This window comes from Rhopalosiphum maidis, chromosome 1 (genome assembly GCF_003676215.2).
Source record: "Rhopalosiphum maidis isolate BTI-1 chromosome 1, ASM367621v3, whole genome shotgun sequence".
Classification (NCBI taxonomy): domain Eukaryota; kingdom Metazoa; phylum Arthropoda; class Insecta; order Hemiptera; family Aphididae; genus Rhopalosiphum; species Rhopalosiphum maidis.
In genome coordinates, this window is record NC_040877.1 from 64,772,825 (window position 1) to 64,796,439 (window position 23,615).

Consider the following 23,615-nt stretch of genomic DNA (forward strand, 5'->3'; position numbering starts at 1 on the left):
TTATTCATACTTTTCAATATTTAGATTATAATACTAAAAGAAAAACCAATAATTTTCTTTAGCTTTACATATAAAATACAACATAACTACAGAACAACGTGCTTTCTGGCAGATCAGATAATTCCAGACCACTTCTATACAAACAGTTTGGTATCCTCTATAGTGTTCATGGTCCTAAGATAACACTAAATTACTTTGTCACTATTATATCAGTTTATCTAAAAGTAGAATATATATTATATCCTACACCAGTGTTTATTTCAGACCTACTGTCCCCGAAGAGGGTTGTACATTTTCAAGAGAGTATGTAATAGGAGTAAATAATATCATGCAGAAATGTCATACAGTTTTTTGGAAGGGGGATACACTACTCTCTATTAAAATGTTTTTCATATATTTGTGGTTATTATTAATACTCTTATTTAGTTTTGTTTGAGATTCCATTTCCCATGTGGTCTTATCATTTATAATTAATTGCTAATTTCTTACAATAAGTACTTATAAACTACAGTAATATGAACATATTTTATTCTAACAATTTTGTAAACAAGATAAAAAATATACACATTTTAAAATGTAATTTAATCATTAACTAAAAAAAAAAAAATGTTATTTATTATTATACTGTAACAGGATTGAAAAAAGATATTTTGTGTTCGTGGCTGTTAAACAAAATAATTATTTAAAATTCAAGAAAAATAAATTATTTTTCAGATACACACAAGATACAAAACTCATTAATATAATAATGTTGGGATCTCTGATGAATGAGACAGTGACACATACAATTCACATAATTTGCACATTGAGACTAATTAGATAGTTTTGAATTTGTGCACGCCGCTCTTCAGTAATTCCTTGACTCATTAGTACAGAAACTCGTCCAGGTAATTGGTTCATGAGTTTGGTTAATGATTGACCTAGGAACATTTTTGCTTCAACTCCTAAAATACACAATACATTAATAGTTAGTTATCATAATATATTATTTGTTACATACCTTCTAAAGGATCATATTCAGTTTCACTTGCAAAAGCAAGTTGCGAGTAACCGGCTTCATAAGAATTATCATTATCATCTTGTAATAATTTATCTTCTAAATAAACAGTTTCATCTTCTGGAAGTTCAAACAAGCAAACAACAGATTGAAGAAGAAGAGCCCTGTAACATTGTTTTTAGTTATTTTAATTATTACTTAAATAACATGGTTTTTAAAAATTATTTCCTTACATACCTAATTGAACTAGTAAATTATTTTAATAGATGACATAAAACAAAATATTTTAATTTAGTATAGATATTAATAAGTGCACTACTAAAATAACATACTTATTATACCGTATTTTGTAAAAAAAAAAAAAAACATACCAAAATTGTGCATAAGGTCCGTCAATTAGCTTTTGAGTGTCTGTAAGTACCTTTATGATGCCAACTGCAGTAATTTTTTTATTAATATTTCCAGTTACTTTTTGAACATCTGGTAACATAATTTTCTCTAGCAGCATACCAAACATACTAAAATATAATAAAGTTTATTCAACCAATAATTACTCAAAATTTTTATTAAAGATAACATTTACAAAAAATACCAACCCATTTTGAATTGAATCTATGAGATCCACCATAAATGATGCACCATATTTTATAACACAGAAGAATATAAAAACAATGAGTTCACGTATAAATTTAGTAGTTTTAGATGAAGTTAGTCGTTGGAACAAGAGTACAAATATATTTTTCATCTGAGATTGTAGTACTTCCCTGAAATTAATTGAGTTCATAATTAAATCAAATTTATAAATATTGATTTGTTAACTAACATAGGACAATGCTCTATTATCGTTTTCAGTAATCTGAATCCTTCTTGATCTTGTGATTTTGATGCAATAAGTTTTTGAAACACGCCTAAAAGTCCATTCTAAATTTTTTTATAAATTAATAATTTTCTACAGATAAAATTTTAAAAACTTACAATATTCAAAGATTTTTCAAAATTTTCTGGAGAAGTTTTACGCACATATGATCTTAAGAGTCTAACTAAAGGATGAATATTACTGGTTTTTTCCCAAAGCATTGGTGTCAATAAAAATGGATATAATATTGTATAGGTGTCACCCACATTGCCAGGACTGTGGAATTCAAGTAGCTGAGCCAACAATTGGAACGTATATGGCATAAATTCTATAAATTATTATAAAACCAATGTTAGGGTATACGATAAAATAACAAAACTGGCTAATCATACCCAAGATATCTTGCTGCAAAATAATTTGAAATATAGGAAATAATACTCCTTCAAATGAACCAACTCCTTCGGGTGTTACAGTGCAGACTAATCTAAAAAAAAAAACAAAATAGTATAAATATTGTTCTATACACATTTAAATAAAATTATAAATTTACGAATGCTGTAATCTAATTTGAAATTAAACTTACTTTACACAAAATGAAATAGTTTCAAAAAGAAAATGATTGAATTCTGGCTGACTAGGATTACGAGCAACAATAGTAAGTTTGTCAGTCAGGACAGGTAAGAGTTCAGCCAAAAGAGGAATTATTTGTTGTTTTAATGTAAAAAATGTTCTCATTATAGCTATTAATATATAAACAAATATACATTGAACAATATAATTATAAAATAGGAATAAATAATTAATAAAAAATGTTATTAATTTTACCTTTCATTGTATGGCTATTTTCTTCTGAACCAGGTTTTGTTAAAATTCCAAAGAGGGATTTAATTAGTTGTTCTGCAAATGGAGATAATGTAGCTGCATCAACCCTAAAGATCAAATAAACATAACAATAGATTTTTATATTCTAAACTATTAATTTATTTTTTATAATAATTAACTTAAATTATTAATGAAAAATATACTAACACTGGTGTTTTTGAGTCTGGTCGTTTCAAAAGTAAAATTTTATCAATAGCAGCTGCAGCATAAATCCTAACAACTACACTCTCAGCTTCTAAAAGCTTTGTAAGTGCTGGTAATGTACTAACAATAACTTGAGGAGGTAATACACTACGGAAAGTCACAATATATTTAATTGCATCAGCTTTCATAACAGGCATTCCATTAACTAAATACATTAAACATTGATACATTTATTAACATACTTGTAAATAATTGAGTAATTTGTATAAATATTTATATAAATTAAGGCACTGTGTACTCACTATTTGGTTTTGCTAGTTCAGGTAATACATGCATAGTGGTAAATTCTTCTAAATTAACAAGTTCACTAATTTTAGTAGTACCATGACGTTGAGTACTTCCCTTTGATGCTAGCGTTGTTACCAAAAATAATGCAGCATCTTTACTACGCCAATTTTGTTCATTAGCTGCATATTGCTCCAACATTGACTAAAATTAAAATTAAAAAACGTTAGTTTATATAAATAAATATATATACAGTCTAGTTGCGATAACTTGAAGCTGAAGGGAGATAAAAATTTGCTTCAAGATATGTATTATTCGAGATATGTAACTCAAATTTATATTTCTAGGGGATTTAAAACAAATTTGAGTTGCAAAGTTTTTCGAGTTATTGAGATTCAAGTTATTGTGACTAGACTGTATATTTGCATGTGTGTATGTTGTTTTATAAATTAAATAGTACTAAATAATCATACTTTCACATATAAACCAAATGAAGACATAGTAACTTGTTCAAACTCCTTTGAAAGTGCCTTAACTAGATCACATGCTGCTCTTCTTCTTGTATCCACATCAGAACCTTCAATGTCTCTACGAATATATTCTTCTGGGTTGTCTTCAAATAATTCTTCGTCTGATGCTAAAGTTAAGCATAGACTAATTAATAAAATATAGGTAGATAAAACTGTATACGTTTAATAATGTTAACAGTTATTGTTTCTGATACTTTTATTCCATCAAAAATAATAAAATGAATATAACATTTTGCATACCTTTAAATTGCATGTTAGGAATAGCAACTTTTTCACAAATAGCAGAAAAAACTGATGGATCATCAAAAAGGTCACGATACTGTGGTTTAATAACAGTCGTTGACAAAAATTGCAAGGCATTTATAACGAGCTAAATAAATTATAACATTCTTTTAAATAAATACTTATAGTTTAGGTTAAATAAAAATTATTAATTAAAAACTAAATGATTATTATTTACTGTGTCGTATTTTGGTTGTGATCCAGCCTTGATCAATAATTTCCAAATAATTGTAACTAATGATCGCATATAAGATGAAAATTCTTCTTCATATTTTTGTGCATATAATGATATATTTTCACAAATTTGTGATTGAATTTGATGCAACACACCAGTTTCATCATCACTCTTTAAAAACAAACAGATATATAGATATACAATTTTACATATTTTTAGTGTAAAAAATTACCTCAGTTTCCAATTCTTTAATTTCTAATTCTAACAATTTCTGGAAATTGCTAATCCAAATTTGCATATTATCTTCAAAAAATTCTGGAAGATCCTATTTAATATTAAAATAAATTACAACTTTTTAATTATTAGTATATAAAAATTACAATGATTATTTACTTGATAGTTTAATGAATAAAATATTTTAGTCAGTACAAGTATAACATTATAAACTTTAGGATCTTTTGAAACTTCACATAAATTCATAGTAAGCTGAAAATAAATTGTTATTAGTAACTTAAAAATGTACATTTTGTTTCATATAATAAAAAATAACTTTAATTTAGGGAATTTTACAAACTTACAACAAATAATTCAGTTAGAGGTTTAGCCAAAGTGTCTAATACAAATTTTATTTCAGTCCATAGCTTTTGAGACTTAAGCTCATATCTATATTTTCTAAACAATGAATGAGCAGTCTCTAACGCTCCATTGATAGGTGTTAGATCACTAGTTGGTGCATCTATTACATGGAATAATATTACATTTTATAATATAATAACGATAATACATCAAAATTGTGAATCTCATACTAGCAAATGCAGCGAAGTTCTCAATAATTGTTGTCAATAAATTTGGCCATTGATCTGGAAAATCATGTTTGCCTATAAGTGAAATAGCGTCACTTAATTGCTTTTGAACTGCATCTGGAGCACTCAACATAACAGTCACAATCTGTTCTTTTATTAATATGCGATCTTCTTGATGTATTTTGTTTTGAAGTGTGTCTTCATCCTAAAAAATATTATATTTTTGATAAATTAGAGTAAAGTAATGCAGTACATGTCATTCTTTCGTGATTTATCAATATAAATTTAACTTTTTTTTTTTTGTTTTGCTAGTAATAGCTTATAATAACACTCAACATAACACTTTAAAATTAAAGTATTATTTTAATTATTGACCAAGTAATGGTATTATTAATCAATCAATTTGATACACAATAAAACAATATTTTATTTGTTTTAAAAATAATCAAAATATAAATTATGCTTTGAAACTATTAACAACTATTGATAGATAATAGAGGTTGTCTAGTAAGCATTGTAACAGCTTATTAGATATTCATATCTGAATTTGAAAGATTTCATAATGATTTATAGTCGACAAAATATGAATTCCTTAGTTTTAAGATCATAATGTGTGTAAGGGTTCTCAGAAGAACTATAATCAATGAATTTAAATATATTTGATTCGAGAATATTCAATTAAGTTGAAGAGACATTTTTAATAGCAGATAAGAAATATAGTTTACCAATTACCTAGACGAAGTTTACTATAAAAATTGGAAAAAAAATTATTGTAATTTTTAACATTTTATTATTGTATAATAATTATTAACTAATATACTTACAATATGCCAATTTCGTTTTATGTAGTTCTTAAATGTAACCGATCCAATTTTTTTAACCAAATCGACATTTACATCATTTGGCGCACTGATAATGTGAAGTAATAATAATGGATAATTCTTATTACATTCAATTGAAAGTAAGAAATTTTCAGCTACAAAATAAACATAACAGGTATTCATTTATAATATATGTTTCACATGTTTACAAATTAACACTGGTAATTATTCTTACCTTGTTTACGTTCACTTGGATCAGGACTTAATGTGGCTTGGAGGCATTTCACCAAATTATTAATATTACTAGTTGAAATTTCCATCTATGGAAAAGATATAAATATTTATTTTACAATACATATTAAATAATTATTGTGTATAAATAATCTCAAACTAACCGTAGAAAACGTTTAAATAAGTGAAGAAATAAAATGTATATATTAATTACAGTAAGCTATACTTGTTACTAGTTTAGATGAAAAAATTATCCAAAAAAATATGTAGGTACTTCAATAATATCTTAAGAGGAATACCGGAAATAAATGTTAGTGTATATTTATTAAAATACTAAAAACAAAAATATCACGTTAGGATGTTACCTAACCGTTCCTTCGAAAATAACGAAACTTCGGCTAGGCGGCTAGGGAAAGACCAAACAAAACATTATCAATTTTATTAACTAAAACTGTTTATCTATCAGGTTTACCACATTAATTATTTTCAAATATTGATAATATCATGGCTAAATATATTATATTGTTTTTATACTTCGTAAGATTTAGCCATGAGCTCATGAATAATATAATTTAGTGCTATTTTAGTATTATAATATTAAAATTAAACCACAGAATAGATTAGATCTTTTCTTTCATCTTTGAAATTTGAATAAACTACTTTTCAAGCAGCTATCTCAACATCCAAATATGGCAAATATCCAATGCTTTAATCACAAAACAATATAGAAGCGAGTTAGCGACACTCAAATATTCAATCATAGATTTTATTCTGTGATTCAATCAACACACTTGAGACCAACCAAGAAATCAAGCAATACAATCTAATGGCAAAACATATATTGCACCTATTATCGTGTGGATAATTATCTTTAAATGTTTTCTTAAATCTTTAATATACTACCGAAAATGAATTAGGGAAAAAGCCCATAATTTATTTTATTTTAGTTAGGTATTTACTAATGAACTTACTCCTCGACTTAAATCATTGATTTGTAACTTTAACTTGGTTTTAAATGGACACAAGACATCTAAAATGATTAACACTAGAGAACACTGAAATAGTCTTATTGTTTTAATAATTATAATAAATTCATGATAGTTCATTTGTTCATGTAATGACGGTGACGCCAATCTGTTTTTAAATCACTGGGTTAAAAATATGTCTATAATTCATATAATTATGTCTTAATTCTATATTGGTATCTACCACAAACATTTGTTACCATAATAGTATAATACTATAATTCCATCACCATTTTTTTTCAAAATATACAGTATTATTTAAAATTGTATTTCAAAAAGCGATATTATAAAATTGAAAATCTTCAATCCCAGTATCTGAACATGTCTCACCTATTACAATTTTTGGGGGCATTCACACATTACTTAGTGTCACTTAAATGACTGAATTTTCAAAATCTCAAAACTTATTGAAGAATCAAAAAATATTATATTCAGAATGTAATGTGTTAATGGTTAATGTGTTTTAATATCTATCCGAACTTATGGTAATACCCCGTCACCTAGAAGAAAATCATATGTTTTGTTATCGTTGTAAACATAATATGTTATATTTTAAATATATATCATATTATATTATATATATATATATATATATATATATATATACTATTGTATTTTTATAATACGAGATGAGAAGTGCCTCCTATTGCTCTATGATAACGCTGATAAGAATGAAAATTTTTCAGATTTCGGAATAAGAATTTCGGAATATTTAATAGGTACTGAGAGTTATCTATTGGAGTTTTCGCAATTTGTTATATTCGTATATAATATAGTAAGGGGATTACATTTTACCTTACCATGTCTTATATACCGTATGAGATAATTACTCATAAAAGACAAGTATGTTCACTTTATAAAAAAGCATGCAGAACCATCGAGGATTGGTATCATTACAGGTAAAACACTTAATTATTGCGATCAAATAATATAATACCAATAATAATATTATTAATTTTAAAATTAGTATTATAAATATCATTATTACTCTTAAGAAAAATATTACATTGTAATACAAACAAAATTAATGAAAAAAAAAAATTTGTATTTAGTTTTAATATACATTTAACATATTTAGTATGTAACCTTGGATTATTTTAACCATTTGTGTGTATTCGAAATTTTTTTTAGTATAAAATATTTCACTAAATAGATTTAAATTGTATAAATTGTTTTATTTAATTATAAAGGTCACAGCTGAAGTTGACTTTCAAATTATTAAATAAATACGAAGTGTGGTTACAATTATCGTGATTTATTATTCCCAGAAATGTGTTAATAAGTAACCATAATATATACTATTTATTTAATTATTTACTTTATTTTTCTAGACCATTGATGCGAATTAATATTGTCCGCTTAAGAAAACGTTTTGATGACAACAAAAATGTAATAGATGTACCAACTGCACAAGAATTGCTGAAAAAAGGTCAACATGAGCTATGGGCTAATCAACATTATTCTCCTCATCAGTGTAAGTAAAAGTACATAGCTACATAAAAGTTGATTAAAAAATTGTAACAATTACATTCTATTATCTTAGATAGGAGGTATAATAATTTTGTCTTTACCGCTGATATGAAAATGATTTATATTGTTAAAATAAAATGAAAGGTATTTTAGGATAACATAAGGTCATAAGATTTTAGTGTAAATCAGTAGCATACCCAAGATTTTTTTCGGGGAGGGCTGATCAATTTTTATAAAGTACAATTCAAGATTTTTGTAGCGGCGACTTTCATAGATCATTAAAAATTAAAATAATTAAATATTAATAATATTAAAAAAAAAAAAATTAAATGTAAATTATTTAACTTTTTTTTATTCTTTTTACTATGTTATACTAATATTATTATGTATGTATATACATTTATTTTTAGTTCCATCTTCACCTGGCGGAACAGCATTTGACCGAGATTGTTTCCCTCCCGACTGGGTTTTGGATTCTTGGCATCCATTAGAAAAAGCACAGTATCCAAAGTACTTTGCTAAAAGAGAAGAACGCAAAAAAGAATACATAGCATTATGGGAAAAACGCTGGGGAAAGCCATTCATTCCACACGACGAACATTAAATGGATTTTCTTTTTGTGGATTGTAGTGGATTTTTTATTGATTATTGCTTATTAGCGATTGTTATCATAAAATAATATGATGTATCATGTATGTAAAATAAATAATGAATAAATTTAGATTTCTGAATTAAATCATAATTTTCATTTTTAAATTATAACTATATTTATAGGCAACAAGTAATTTCTTAAAAAGTACCTTGAGAATAAAAACATTTAACCACATTTTATTAATTAATAAAAATATTGATGAGTCATTTTATGTTGTATCAAATAGTATCATTATTCATATTTCAAAGTTATTGGTAAGCCTACAGACTGATGGCCAACATTTAAATTGGAACAATGGTATAATCACAATTTGCAATGTAGTATATGATATAATTTATATAATATTATAAATGAACGGGTCACCCAATATTTTATATATATATTATTCAATACCTATTCAATATAGATTATTTAAATGTTTAAATTTAAAAAGAGTATTTTTCTTTAATTTTATCATGAAACATATAGAATAAAATATTCTTAACTACTAAATTAGAAATATATTTCAATAAATGCATCTATAATATAATGTTAAATTGAATGATAAAAATGAAAAAGTATTTTAATAGTGAATTCAAAAACTACTGAGATATTAATTATATATTTTAAGTTCATTATGTCATAATTTAAACTTCTGTCAAAGTGTCAAGTAAATAAACCAAAAACTTATTTCTTATTAATACTCATTACTTTCTAAAATATTTTCATCTTTTTGAAATAATTTTCTAGAGTATTATAGTTATTTTATTATCAGTCCTCTATAGTCAGTGTCAATTTTCTGTACTTAGTAATTGCTTACTGTCAAAGTGAGGTATCAAAAATATTCATATTTGTTAATATACTTTCTAGTCAATACCTACTATTTTCCATTTTTTATCAAAATAAACTGCCAAGTTTGAAAATTAATTACATATGTAACATATTTCAAATTAAAAAATGATAAATTTGATTATTATTCATAACAAATGAGTTTAGTAATTCTAAAAGAACTATTAAAGTCAGTGGCGTAAACTGGGTGGTGCAAATGCAGCACTTGCACCACCAGAAATCATTGAAATATAAAATAATATATAAACAGGTACAAAATTGTAATTTTCATGTACGTATTAGGTATTATCGATTTAATTATTATTCTATCTATATTCTAAAATAGTAAAATCAAAAACATGGCAATAAACAAATTAGAATCAAAAATAGAATACATAAAACAAAATGATATTCAAAAAGGTTTCCATTAATTACAGAGAAATTAAAAATATTCCAAACAATACCTACTAATACAGCAGGCTGCAAAAGATCTTTTTCTTGTCTAAAAACTTACCTAAGAACGACTATAGGACAAGAAAAGCTTAATAGTTTAACTACTCTGCAGCTCGAAAAAAAGATTAATTTGGACCATGCGATTGATGAATTTGATTCGGGATTTGTGGAAGGAGGACGTTGTCTCAACTAAAAATAAATAAAAAAAATTTTTGACTGTTTTTTTTATTAATATTATAAGAACAAAGGTTTTACTGCTAAAATAATTCAAAATATATTTATTATTTAAAGAAACATATTATAGTTTATAGGGAAGGATTTTACTTAGGAAGTTGGATTATTGGTGTTGGAAATAATTATAAGTTAAGAATATGCCACTGCATCACTAGAAATTGGACCCAATTTACGCCACTGATCAATGTCGTAACTTAATTAAAACATAAAGACAACATTAGTCACTACTCAATACTTTTCAACTTGATACAATATATTTAGTGCTGTCCATATTAATTAAGTTGTTGTTTAATTTTTAATATGATTACCCCGGCCCAAAGCGTCAAATCAAAACCAGTGTTATTAAATTATAAAATAATAAATTTCAAATTTATTTAATTGTTTTTGGTTTAGCATGGATAAATAAAAATACAGTATTTTGTTTCAAAAAATTATTTTTATATCGCTTAATATAGTTGGTATAGCGAATAATGTTTAAGCAAATACATTGAAAATGACAATATCATTGAATCAAATAATATTTGTTTAAAATTTTTCTTCATCGAGCCCATGTTTGAACAACATTAACACTGGTACATTGTCGTCACCAATGTCTCTGTATTCAAGCATAGCCACCATGCCATTTTCAATATCCATATTTTCGCCTGTGAAGAACTGGAGGTCTTTAAATCTTGTGAGCAGATCTTTCATAACCTGGATAAACATAACAGGACGATATTAACTCTAGGTAAAATGACTACCCAGCACATTGCATAAAAAATCAATATAGCATAGATATATTCACAGATACAATAAAAAGACCTGTTAAACTTACTTTGTTGATATTAGTTTTGAAGACGTCCACCTCGGTGCTACCATTCTCGACCATCTTGTCCACTAATCGTTTCATGTACTCTTTGAGGTACAGAGTGAATGACTTCTTATCCGGGAATGCGTATGTCTCCATAAGACGATGGTTGAGCACAACGTCCACACCGCTTTCTACAGCTTCATCATTGTCTTCGCTGGCCTCTTCAGCGGACGGGTTGGCACCGTCAAGCGTCACGTCGCCCAATTTCCGTGTGATCAACTTTCCGTATACTTCGTACAAGACGCCGTCAACGAGTTTGAACTTGTAAGTGTCCGAGAACATCTCGTCACCGGAAAAAATATCTTTGAAGATCTTCATTATTAAAAATAGGCAACCGGGGATGAACGGTAAAAAATTAAAAACGACAGATAGTTACTGACACGCGGCCAGGGCAGTGGAAAGAGGGCAAAAGACCCGAAGTACAAAAGAATCCGAATCAAAAGGAATAACGTGGAATTTATCACTTTGATATCAAGAAAAATTTTCGATTTTTTCTTCGTTCGATTGCAAAGAGGTTTGATAATACCATCGTTTTGTTTTGCATGAAATCTTTGTAATCGTGTTTATGGCGGGAAAGTTTAATATACATTTTGACATTGATGTGTTTATTTTTAACTACATCTTTCCTGCTAAGAGTAGGAATTTACTGAATTTCATTGAACTCATCGTGTCATGTTCTATACATTCAATAACATTGATAACACATTGAGTTACTCGGAAGCTGAATATATTCATTATTTAAATTACCTATATATTATGACTATATGAGTACCTATATAATATGATATGGTTAAAATTATACCTAATACATTTATTTTACTCTACGCTACTAACCGAATTTTAAGTTCTGATATTTTCGTAAAAAATTACCAAGAAATGGGAATTTTTAATTCAATAGCCACTTATGGTATGGTTTAACTTTTAAATTTTCTTCATAGTCATGATGGCGTATTTTGAGTTATTTTTTAAAGGGTTGACCAAAACATCTCTTAAATTTGAATAATTCCTAGTTCTTAGAAATTTTACACGATGTAGCGTTGGTAATGTAAGTCTAAAATATTATTTATATTTATAAATCTGTATGCATACTGTAAATACTTAGCTTTAAGTATAATTATACGGTTTAACTGTGAGAAATGTCATAAATAATTTAAATGGGTGGGTATAAACACATTGGGCTTAAAAAATGTATTTCAGTTTTTTTTAATTATTTTAAATTTTTACCTTAAAATAGTTTTATATTATATACAAATGACAATTATACATAGATAAATGTAATGATTATATTTAATTATGGAAATCATAATAAAATAACGAATAATGTATTTAGTTGGTACGCGACTTTTTTTTCCTATATATGTTGTTAGGGGCTTTTTTTCCGAATACCTATTTAATATCAAACTATAAATCAGGGATGGGCAACCCGCGGCCCGCGATTTATCAAATATTTACAAAAAAAATTGTATTTGTATTTATGTATTAAATATATATTAAATACATTGTATTTCCAAATTTTCCCACAAGATCATTTGGGTTGGATACCCCTGCTATAAATTATAATAGTTTGGTTTACACGGAGTGTTGGTAAACCTACTAGATGCAAAAATTATTCATTTAAGTGCGTAGGTACTTATACTTTATATATACTTGTTCTGTTTGTCTATGTTGGGCCGCAGTGGCGTAGCCATCATTGGGGGTGGGCAGTGAGCCATACCCCCTCCCCTTATCAGCTGTAACAACTTTATATAAAAATGAATTGTTAATTGTTAATTATGTGTTTTTTAGTATTTTCCCCCCTCCCCAGAGGAAAAATCCAGGCTACGCCACTGAACTACATATCTATTGGCTATAATACGTATATTGAACAGTATTTTTTACGTTTTTAGGAGATATATATAAAGTTAAAATCTCTCTGCATTTAATAATGCCTTGTCAGTTGTCTTCAAACTAATTTTCCCTAACATATACTCATGAAACCATAGCTGTTTTGTAGTCCATGCTGTGAATGAGTCATAATTTGTTACCGTAACTTTCTTTTAACTTAGGGCTCTTTCACAGTAACCCTCCTCAACTGCATTGTGGAAGAATGATATGACTTCCTATAATTTATTAATTTATTATTCAGCTCTCATATCTTTAGACTTGGCTTAAAAAAATATTTTATTGTCTTTTGCTCCTTTTTTTTATTTATCCTGTATTAATTTTTTATCTTCTATTAAATTAATTTAATACGTCCTAAATTCTATTTATACTGGTTTTAAAATTTAATAACAATGGTTGTAAACTTTAAACTTGTAATACTCACAACTATTTTTTGTCACTAATAATTGTTGTTCGTTCAGAGTACGTATGTAACGGTAAACGGTTAAAATCTCATAATATTTCACTAAAATAAAATTGGACGACACCCGTTTGCGTACATTTAATCTTTTTTGCGACTCGTTTGCGTACAAATGCACAACTCAATCGCGCACACGACATTTATTATACCTGCGATAAATGACCCCCGTACGTAGAACTCGTTTGCGAACATAAACTATACCAAAACTGCAAAAGTCTACCAAAACTCAAAAGATATTTTCCTTCTCCCTTTTACAGGCTTAGGACCGTCTATATAGTGTATATAGTATCGTTAACATCACACGTTCAACTATACCATAAGCATAATAGTAATAACTAATAGCCTATAATATGGTATATAATTATATAATAACTCAAAACATAACCGAATTATCACCGGCTTGTAACTTGATTATACTCAATTCAATTAGTACGTGTATCTTATACATAAATGATAAATCGTATCTACTATCTTGCACTAGGTACTAAGTTACAATATAAGTCTAAATTGAGTACGCAAACTAGTCGTCATTTTACAGGTCAAAATGTATATTAGCGGGTTTTCACATTTTTTGTCGTACGTAAACGAGTTGTCAGTTTACAGATAAAAAATTGTGTAATGTGCGCAAACGAGTATCACCGATAAAATTATTCTATACACGAGGTTAATTAAAAATAAAATAAAATAAAATAATGGATGTAAAATAAAGTGGTTATTTCCCAAAACAATATATTTTAATATATATGGAATTTATATATTATATTATCTACCTATACACTGGCTACACTTTAACAAATTGATTATAAATTTAATAATGTATCACAATTAAATAAATAATAATATATGTTATATGCCGCATGATCATTCAAACATTCAATAGATATGCTGCATAATTTTATAGTAAATTTAATATACTGTTTTATTAAAAATTAGAATATTAAACCTAACCTATGTAAAAAAGATACAAATGAGTTTATACTAAATGCTAAGGTGTTCAAAATTCAAATTGTAATTTTTTATTTTTATTTGATAAAATTTAAAATAACAAAAAATAAATAAATTGTATTTATGTGTAACCGGATAAAAAGTTAAGGAAAAAAAATCGACAGGAAAAAACAACAAGGATAATAGGAGACAAGACAATGAAAAACCTCGGTAAAAATTAATAATAATAATAATAATAAAATAATAATATTAGTTACTTATAGTATTTAATATTTTGTTTTAATATAAATATATAATAGGCAGGTAGTATAAAAATCGTTGTATAACACTAATAATACTCATAGTTATAATTGTTATAGATAGGTGCCCGGTCGAAATTTTATTTGCACATATCAAAATTCTAAAAAGAATATTCTGCTTTGGGATATGAAATTAAAAATAAATGATGATATTAAGAAAGTATATAGGTACTTACTAAAAATAAAAAAAAATTGATTTAATGACTTCAAAATGATCTAAGTAAGTAAGCAACATATTAATCATATTATATATTTCTTGGAGGAAAGATAATCATCCTGCAGTATAAAAATTAAATATTGTACGTATAAACTATAAACTGAAACATTTGAATACATTTCACAGTGAGTTTATTCTAAAGTGACAGAAAAAAATGTTGTGATATTTTTAATATTAAAGATTTTTTGTAGAAAATAATTGATTATAGTTTGTAATATTTGTACAAATATTTATTGATATATGTTGACAAGCGCGAACGCAGGAAAACATTTCGGGGGGAGGGGGGGGGGGTTTGAAAAATGTTCATCATAAATACTATACTATTCAATTGTAGGTCAGGTAATTTAATTTTTGTTCCTGATAATTCAGAGGGATTTAAACACCTAAATCCCCCCTGCGTTCGCGCCTAAATGTTGATAAACATTAAGTACAAAGTTGCTTAAAAGTCGCTCTACTGGAACTAAGAAAAAAGTAAAACGGGTTTTATTCAAAACCACCATTGGAAGTTTTGAACCTTGCAAATATTATGCTTATCATTTATCAAAACATGTTATGTTTAATGTCCGTCTATAATTTAGACTCTATACATATTAAAGACGATAGACGATAGTTATTAAAATTGAAAATAGCAATAGGTAAATAAAAAAAAATGTAGGTATAATCTCTTATTCTTGTTCTTGTGTACAGCCTTTTAAGTTTAAGAGGAGGCCACACTGGTATTTGCATAATATCTTCGTGTTACATACCTACATATACAATATAGCAAATTTTCAATTAGCCGAATCCGTTTTATGTTGTTACCTTAAATATTAGAATAAATGTACCTATTACCGACTTAAAAGTAAGAATATTATCTAGACCTTCTCGTATGCTTTATTATAAGTTTTATAAGTGATTATGTTTTATAAATGATATGATATACCTATACGGCTATACTAGTTACTACAGGAAAATATAATACATCAAATACTAAATAGGTATAAAAAAATATTTGATGTGATAATTCACCTTACATCCTTACAATATTATATTATTTATAATAGTAAACAATATCTAAATATATAACCATATAGCCACATAGGCGGAAATCCATTGAAAAAGTTGGGGGGGCTATGGTTTTTCTCATAAACCAAAACCGTTAGAAGTGTATTAATTGTATGCAATATGTATGTATAATGGATTTTATTTTCATTTTTATTTAGTGAGATAGATCTCTAAAACAATAGAGCGAATTTTGTTGTTTGGGGTCTTGTTAGATTCACATTGGCTAGGAGAAGTGCAATGAAGATTTTCAGAACTTTATATTTTATAATTAATTCACTACAGAGCCTCAAAAAAAAAAAAAAATGAAAACACATTTTATTGGGAGTTTTTTTTATGTTTTTCAGCTTTATAGCTTTGTAGTGAGTTAACGATTGAAGATAAAATTCTGAAAATTTTCACATTACTTCTCCTAGACTAAGTGAATCTAACTAGACCCCAAATAACAAAACCCGTTCTCCAGTTTTAGTAATCTACCACTCTAAATTAAAATCTAGCAAAAAATAAAAAAATTTTTAACTGTGAAAAATTATTATACTCGGTGATTCTTTTATCATAAAACACTCATTATTTCAAAAAGTATTCATGTTTTTGAAAATATTTTTTTACATAGTTTGAAGTTTTTAAATATTTTTTATCCTTATATTTTTTTTAAATTTTTACTTTTTTGAATGACATGATAGAGTTTTATTTTCACATTTCAAAGCAGGATAATGTTCTGAGTATTTTGATATATAAAAATCGAATTTAGGGTGAGTAGGTCATGAGTTATAAGTATTTAAAATTTATATGCGTGGAGTGGAGTGGTACGGAGTTATCCCGCAAAATGTTGGTCCCCTACTCCGCTTGTCTAAACTTTAAATACGTATAACTCATTAACTACTCGCCCTATTCGATTTTTATGTATCAAAATATTCAGAAAATTATTCTGCTTTGGATTATGAAAATTGAAATTAAAACTCTATGTTGTCATTCAAAAAAGTAAATAACTTAAAAAATATTAGGATAAAAACTAGTTAAAATATAATTTTTTAATAAAAACGTTGTTTTTTCAACAACTTGAAATTATGTAAAAAAATGTTTTCAAAAATATGAATACTTTTTGAAATAATGAGTGTTTTATGATAAAAGAATCACTGTATATTGTATTTCCAAATTAATATAATTCTATATATTTTGTTATATTCGATAGACGATAAAACAAATCACTATAAGACAGTGTTCTAACTTATAATTTTCATTTTCGTATAAAATATTATGTAAAATACAAAAAAATTTATAATATAAACATTTTTATGTTTGCAAGAATGTTTGAGGGGGCTTGGTGGGCTAAGCCTCCTCAAGACCCCCTACCCCTATTTCCGCCAATGAATAGCCATATAGATAATAAATAATAAAATAACTATACGTCTGTTCGTAAATATAATACTATAATACTTAGTTCGTATTCGTTACAAACACAAATACTTGCAAGTTACAAATGTATATTGTACACTTATACGTATAACGTTAACAAACAATATTCATTATGTTTAATGTTACATATATTTAGTATTTACAATTTTACACTTATTTATTTTATCATTTTAAAAACTAAAGAGTATCCATTCGAATATATTTTATACATCGATGTTGTTTCCGAGAGTTTTGTAATATGACGACGATCAGGCAACACTGCATTGATCAGAAACTGCCATCTCGTTTCGTCCTTTGGATTTACTACTGTCGACTATGGAGTGTTGAGTTTGCCGCCGTTGGCCGCTACGCTACATAATATTATTGTTGTCAATCGTTTTTAGTGTTTTTACTTTTTAGTCTCTCAGTAGTCAGCACTCGCGAGTGGATGAGCGATACTGTTGTTCTCCGTCCGTCTGATAAAAAATTCGAATTTCTGTTTTTTTTGTTTATTTTTTTTTTTTTTTTTGTTATTTAAGTAAAATTACAACACCCTTATTAATATCATGTCAATAATGCTATGTTCTGTGTAAATATTATTATGTGATTTTCGATTTTCTCATGTACGTGGCTGTCCATATGTTCGGACTTGCACCTGTTGCATTTAAGTTGATGTTTTTAGTTGTAATTATTCAATAAATATCATCAAATCGATTTTAAATGCAGAATGGTGATGAGGTGAGAGTTTTATGTTGTTTAAAGTTTTTTGTGCCACAATCAAAATTGGATGACGTGAAAATGGGTAACATACAAACCCGTAAGCCTGAATATAGCTCGCCGATTTCGACTCCACAGCATCAACTTCATTTACCTGTAGAATTGCCAAGGACTCATAATCTGCGAGCGAGTATTCGGACTAAAATACCAATGCCAGACAAGAGTGAGTTGGAAAGACGGTTCACTAAAGTCTTGGTATGTTATTTTTTTTTTATATATATATAAAATATAAATATTATGGTACCTAATTATTACTAGTTTTATGACAGTTGATTAATTAATTCTTGATAAATATTTTAATAAACATAAATATGCCCAGTTAGTTACTATAATAAAAACAAAACATATAATTAGGGCTCGGATTTATATGTAAATACATATTTTTATTGTGACTTGATAAATTAATTAAAGTGAGAGATAAATTCGTTTTAAGGGATTTCCAATGAAATTAACTATATTTTATTTTACATATTTTTACATATTTCTCAATAATTCCATTTTTCCTACATATTTTGACAATTTTTTCATTTACGATTTTTTAATAATTAATTATGTACTGTCCAATAACATCAGTGGAAGCCGAAAGATCATTTAGTCGGTATAAAGTAATTTTACCACCAAATCAAAGATCTTTTGAATTTCAAAATTCAAAAATGGCTGTTATCATAAATTGTAATCAAGATAATTAAAATTTTTATTTTTTTATTTATAAAATATAATTTGTTTCATTAGAAACTCATATGGACATAACATATAATTTAATATTAATAAATAAATCATATTAGGAAAATACATATTTTGGTTTCATAAATACATATAATTATAATATATTATCTACTGTATACATTATTATTCTTATTATTAATGTTATTATTTGTATTTTATAAATTTATTATACATAAATTATACAATTATAATTCATTAAAAGTACTTTTAAATTACCTAAAAAAAAAATTTTAGTAAATATTATTATATTTTTGTTTATTGGTTGAGTATTATCAATATTTTCATATTGGTTAAAATGTTTTGGTTTATAAGAATATAAGTTATTGATGTTATAATACATGTTCATCTATGCAATTATTTCCTAAAATATACTAAGCGCCTTTATAATAATTGAATTTCTGCATATATCTATTCTATTATAGATATTATTCATTAAGTATACTTACTAAAGTACTTGCCTACTAATTTTTGTTTCTAAAAATATATAGGGTACCTAATCGTTTTACCTTTTGTTGTATAAAAAACTGCTATTATGTACATTAATTATTAGTGTACTAGAATATTCTCACAATTTAGTTTAATAATAATAACAATAATGTAATAATTTATAACCTCATAGGTGCCTAAGCAGTCTATTGCTATTACTTTTTAATATTACTTTTTGGTACCTAAATATTATATAGAATGGAATAAATTTAGATAAATCTAAGTAATTGCTGATATAAACTTAAAAAATTATAATAATATTATAAAGTTCATTGTTTATAATAATATTGTTGGAGGTGTTGGAGTTTAAAATGAGGATAATATTTGTTTTATATTTAGTAACTAAATATTTGTTAACATTACTCAGTATAGATACCAGTGATACTACTAGTTATTTAATACAAATATAAAATATAACTATATTTTTAAAATCATAGGTTAGATTAGGACCGAAATATTAGTGCTGTGCTTCTTGGGATGGCCCTGGTAATGATATGAAAAATATCCTTAAAAAGTGAATTAGTGCATTACCTGTGTCAAATACCTGCGTGGCTGCGCACGCCTATGTTTAAAACCATAAGTTATTTTAATTTAAATTATTAGGTATATTATTTGACTATTATGCAAGAATTTAAAATGAAATGACTCAATACTTTTTCTAGTGTAATTTGTTAAAGTTTGGTGACTTGTGTCTACCTATTTATAATTGTTTAACCATTATAAATTGCTTAACATTAGAAGATTATAGTATGTATCTCATTAAAATATTCTTTTATAAATATATAATTATATAACATTATACACCAGTGGTGTTAGACTGGAATTTTTATTTTGGTTTCATGATTATAATTTAACAAATTCTAAACTATAGTAAAATTTACATGTTTTTTTGATAAATTGAAAAAAGATGAGTTGTCACATATTATGTTTAATGTTTATAACCCAATTGTTAGGTATAAAATGATGATATTTTTTTAAATTTTATCTTTATTATTTGAATATTATAGTAAATAATTATTAAACTATTGTTTACTGACACATTAAAGAGAATATTTACTATGCATTAAACTTTTTTTTGTGGATTTGCTATAAGATCAGATACTTAATTTGTATAATAATGTTATATTGTAAAGTGACATTATTCTTCTATATTGGATATAAAAACTATTTTAAACTAATTTAACTAAGTATTCAAGTAGTATTCTTAAATTTCAAAAACAAGCGAGAATAGAATACAGTTAGGTCGCAGTGAAAGTTAGTATTGTATCTATTATTATTCATATTATTTTTAAAGTTATGATAGAAATGGTAAATCACTACATTCTAAAGCTTAGGTAATCAAATATCTTTATATATTTCCAATTTTCCGTAGAAACAACTATTTAAACACTTGCAAATAGCATTAACTGAATAATGATGTTTAGGATTGTTCTAAATATATCTAGAAAACATATGGTTCTGCTTTCGGAGCCTTGCATATTATGATTAACTTTAATTAACCTTGTATTATATTTTTATGTTCATATTCTTTGAATTTAAAATTATTCAATCAATATTGAGATAAAAATGGCCACTGTTAACCATTATACTACACCTATTAAATATTCAAATAAGTAAATGATCAAAATGTAAAGTTTAGGATCAATAAAATATTTTTGAGTTTTTATCATTAAAATTACCATGGTTAACGCTCTTATTTGTTTGCTCTCAGTACGCATCATAGAAAATTTGTGTCCTTGACATTATCTATATGTTTGTATGTTAACTTTTTTATGATATTTTATTTTATATGTATGTCACAAGTACATAAAAATTATAATTAAAAATGACTTAAATCTCTACTTAAAATTGAAAATTTGTAAAATTACTTATTTTCTAGAAAACTATTAAAATTTCCAAAAATGGTTCTTATTTGGCTTAGTGTTATTTTACATTAAAACCTTTTTTTTATCCATATTAGTTTAAAAAACAGATTGAAATTTGTCAACAACTTTACTTTATACCGATATTTTCTTTTGTTAAAATTATTACCTACTTTTTTAAGAATAATTTAAAATTACAAAATAATTAATATTTGTTATAGACTAATGACTATACTACTATAGTGATGTATTAAGTTAAACAATTTAAAAAAAGAAATAAGTTAAATAAAAATCTATTTTTAGTTGGAAGTTTAATTCGATAAATATTGATCAACTGGTAATTTGGTATGATGGACCAATAGTATTGGTATGCATTGAGCGAAAAAAAAGCGTTCTCACGCACGACGCGCAGTTGTGACATGTGGAATTTAAATGTTATGGGTATTCATGCACACTAATTATAATTTACTACATTCATAACCACACTAGTAGGCATATGTATCATGTAGGTAGTCTTCCTTAAAAATGAAGCCTTAAGATATCCCTTTAAGAGGATGTCGGCACAATATTTGTTTTTTTTTAATTTTAACCCACACGCAACAAAGTAAATTGAGTTTGGTAGAATCAACCTTGTGTTGTTGACATTAGTAATAGAGTGAATTGGTCTATAATAAAGCTAGATCTGTTTTTATGTTAGTTTTTTACGATATTTAAAATTTTAATCAAGATATGATCATTTTTTAATTGTATATTTTTTATACTAATAACTTGCATATAAATTTAAATATCATAAGAAGGCCAACGTACAAATATATATAATGTTCTAATAATGTAATGTTATCTAACCTTAAATTTTATAATAGATTAATTCACTAAAATACTAAAGCTAACAATATAAAGTTGGAAAAATTGCCATGTTATCAATGAGCCAGAGAAACAAACGAGTAAATGAGTAATACGTTGACGAGCACGTCGCACCCGCATGTGTTGTCTGTTTTACACACGTCCGGCACAGTAAATTTTTGTTCACCAGTTTTAATAGCGTGCTTTTAGTTTTAATATTAGAGTGAATATTATTAAACTTTTAGGTAAGAATATGATCTGTGTTGTCTCGTTGATTTACATGTTGAGCATTTTCAAATATTTAATTTTCTCACACTCATAACTCACTTTTTTTATTTTTATAAGAAGTTACACAATCTATATTAAAAGCACAATAAGCGTATTTGCAGAGAGAAAAAAAACAACAGGATAGTATGGGGGTAAGAAGTCACCCATTAGCAACACTTGACATGAGCACGGATTATGTTAATCTATGACTTAGTGGAGAATAAGAGTGAGGCGAATAGCGAGGAATAGATCGTTGGAAGTTATAAGTTTAGGAGGTCCCTACACCATCTCCTTTTCAGACGACGACGAGGTTTTTCGGGCAAAGTTACTGTGTTTAGATTCCTGATTAGTGGATTTATGTGGTTAGCTAGATGTAAAAAGAATCGCTTGTAATAAATTACCGATTCTTCTTCGATTGTTTTCATGCGCATGTCATTATGGATGGTTAGATTGGATACATACGGTGGGGTATTTGCTATTTTGCGTAGGGTGATGTTCTGGAAGGTCTGGATTTTATTTATATTAGTATTTTGGCTGATCCCATAAATCACTTAAAAATTAAAATATCGTAAAAAACCAACGAGAGAACACTGATTATGTTCTTACCTAAAAGTTTGATAATAGGTTAATTCACTCTAATATCAAAATTAAAAGCACGCTGTTGAAACTGGTAAACGAAAATTTATCAAGTCGTACATGTATAAGACGGAGACAAGACGTCATGCGAGTGCGACGTCCTCTTAAAGTTTTAAGTTAAACAGTTAAAACTTCTGATGGTTTTTTATCATACAATAATTAACACTATTCACCCGTCAACATTAGTCTTAAGTGTGGTTTATAAACGACAAAATAACTTTGTGGTATAATGGTTGCCAATTTATAAAATATTGAATATTAAATAATATAAATGTATCATATG

General features: G+C 26.4%; 4 protein-coding genes across 4 annotated transcripts in view; 2 read left to right on the forward strand and 2 right to left on the reverse strand.

Moving 5' to 3' along the window:
- Positions 1-630: 630 nt before the first annotated feature.
- On the reverse strand, positions 631-6,410 carry LOC113560609 (exportin-2). Its single transcript, XM_026966592.1, has 21 exons — positions 6,171-6,410; positions 6,011-6,095; positions 5,779-5,930; positions 4,958-5,159; positions 4,730-4,887; positions 4,545-4,637; positions 4,384-4,476; positions 4,155-4,322; positions 3,935-4,064; positions 3,638-3,801; positions 3,182-3,368; positions 2,883-3,084; positions 2,679-2,782; positions 2,437-2,593; positions 2,246-2,337; positions 1,973-2,181; positions 1,821-1,918; positions 1,594-1,761; positions 1,369-1,515; positions 1,001-1,161; positions 631-944 (listed from the first exon to the last, which is right to left on the reverse strand). The coding sequence occupies exons 2-21, from the start codon at positions 6,093-6,095 to the stop codon at positions 790-792; spliced, it is 2,925 nt and encodes a 974-aa protein (XP_026822393.1). The 5' UTR covers positions 6,171-6,410; the 3' UTR covers positions 631-789.
- A 1,283-nt stretch (positions 6,411-7,693) lies between these two features.
- On the forward strand, positions 7,694-9,237 carry LOC113548869 (NADH dehydrogenase [ubiquinone] 1 beta subcomplex subunit 9). Its single transcript, XM_026949956.1, has 3 exons — positions 7,694-7,930; positions 8,363-8,505; positions 8,912-9,237. The coding sequence occupies exons 1-3, from the start codon at positions 7,833-7,835 to the stop codon at positions 9,103-9,105; spliced, it is 435 nt and encodes a 144-aa protein (XP_026805757.1). The 5' UTR covers positions 7,694-7,832; the 3' UTR covers positions 9,106-9,237.
- Positions 9,238-10,999: 1,762 nt separating this feature from the next.
- On the reverse strand, positions 11,000-11,934 carry LOC113559117 (translationally-controlled tumor protein homolog). The gene is made up of 2 exons (XM_026964726.1): positions 11,462-11,934; positions 11,000-11,340 (listed from the first exon to the last, which is right to left on the reverse strand). Exons 1-2 carry the CDS (start codon positions 11,813-11,815, stop codon positions 11,173-11,175), a joined length of 522 nt encoding a protein of 173 aa, XP_026820527.1. The 5' UTR covers positions 11,816-11,934; the 3' UTR covers positions 11,000-11,172.
- A 6,521-nt stretch (positions 11,935-18,455) lies between these two features.
- The window catches only part of LOC113561264 (formin-like protein), a 33,203-nt gene continuing 28,043 nt past the window's right edge, over positions 18,456-23,615 (forward strand). The window contains exon 1 of the mRNA XM_026967582.1: positions 18,456-18,707. Within this exon, the coding sequence (XP_026823383.1) occupies positions 18,456-18,707 (252 nt within the window). The remainder of the gene's footprint in view (positions 18,708-23,615) is intronic.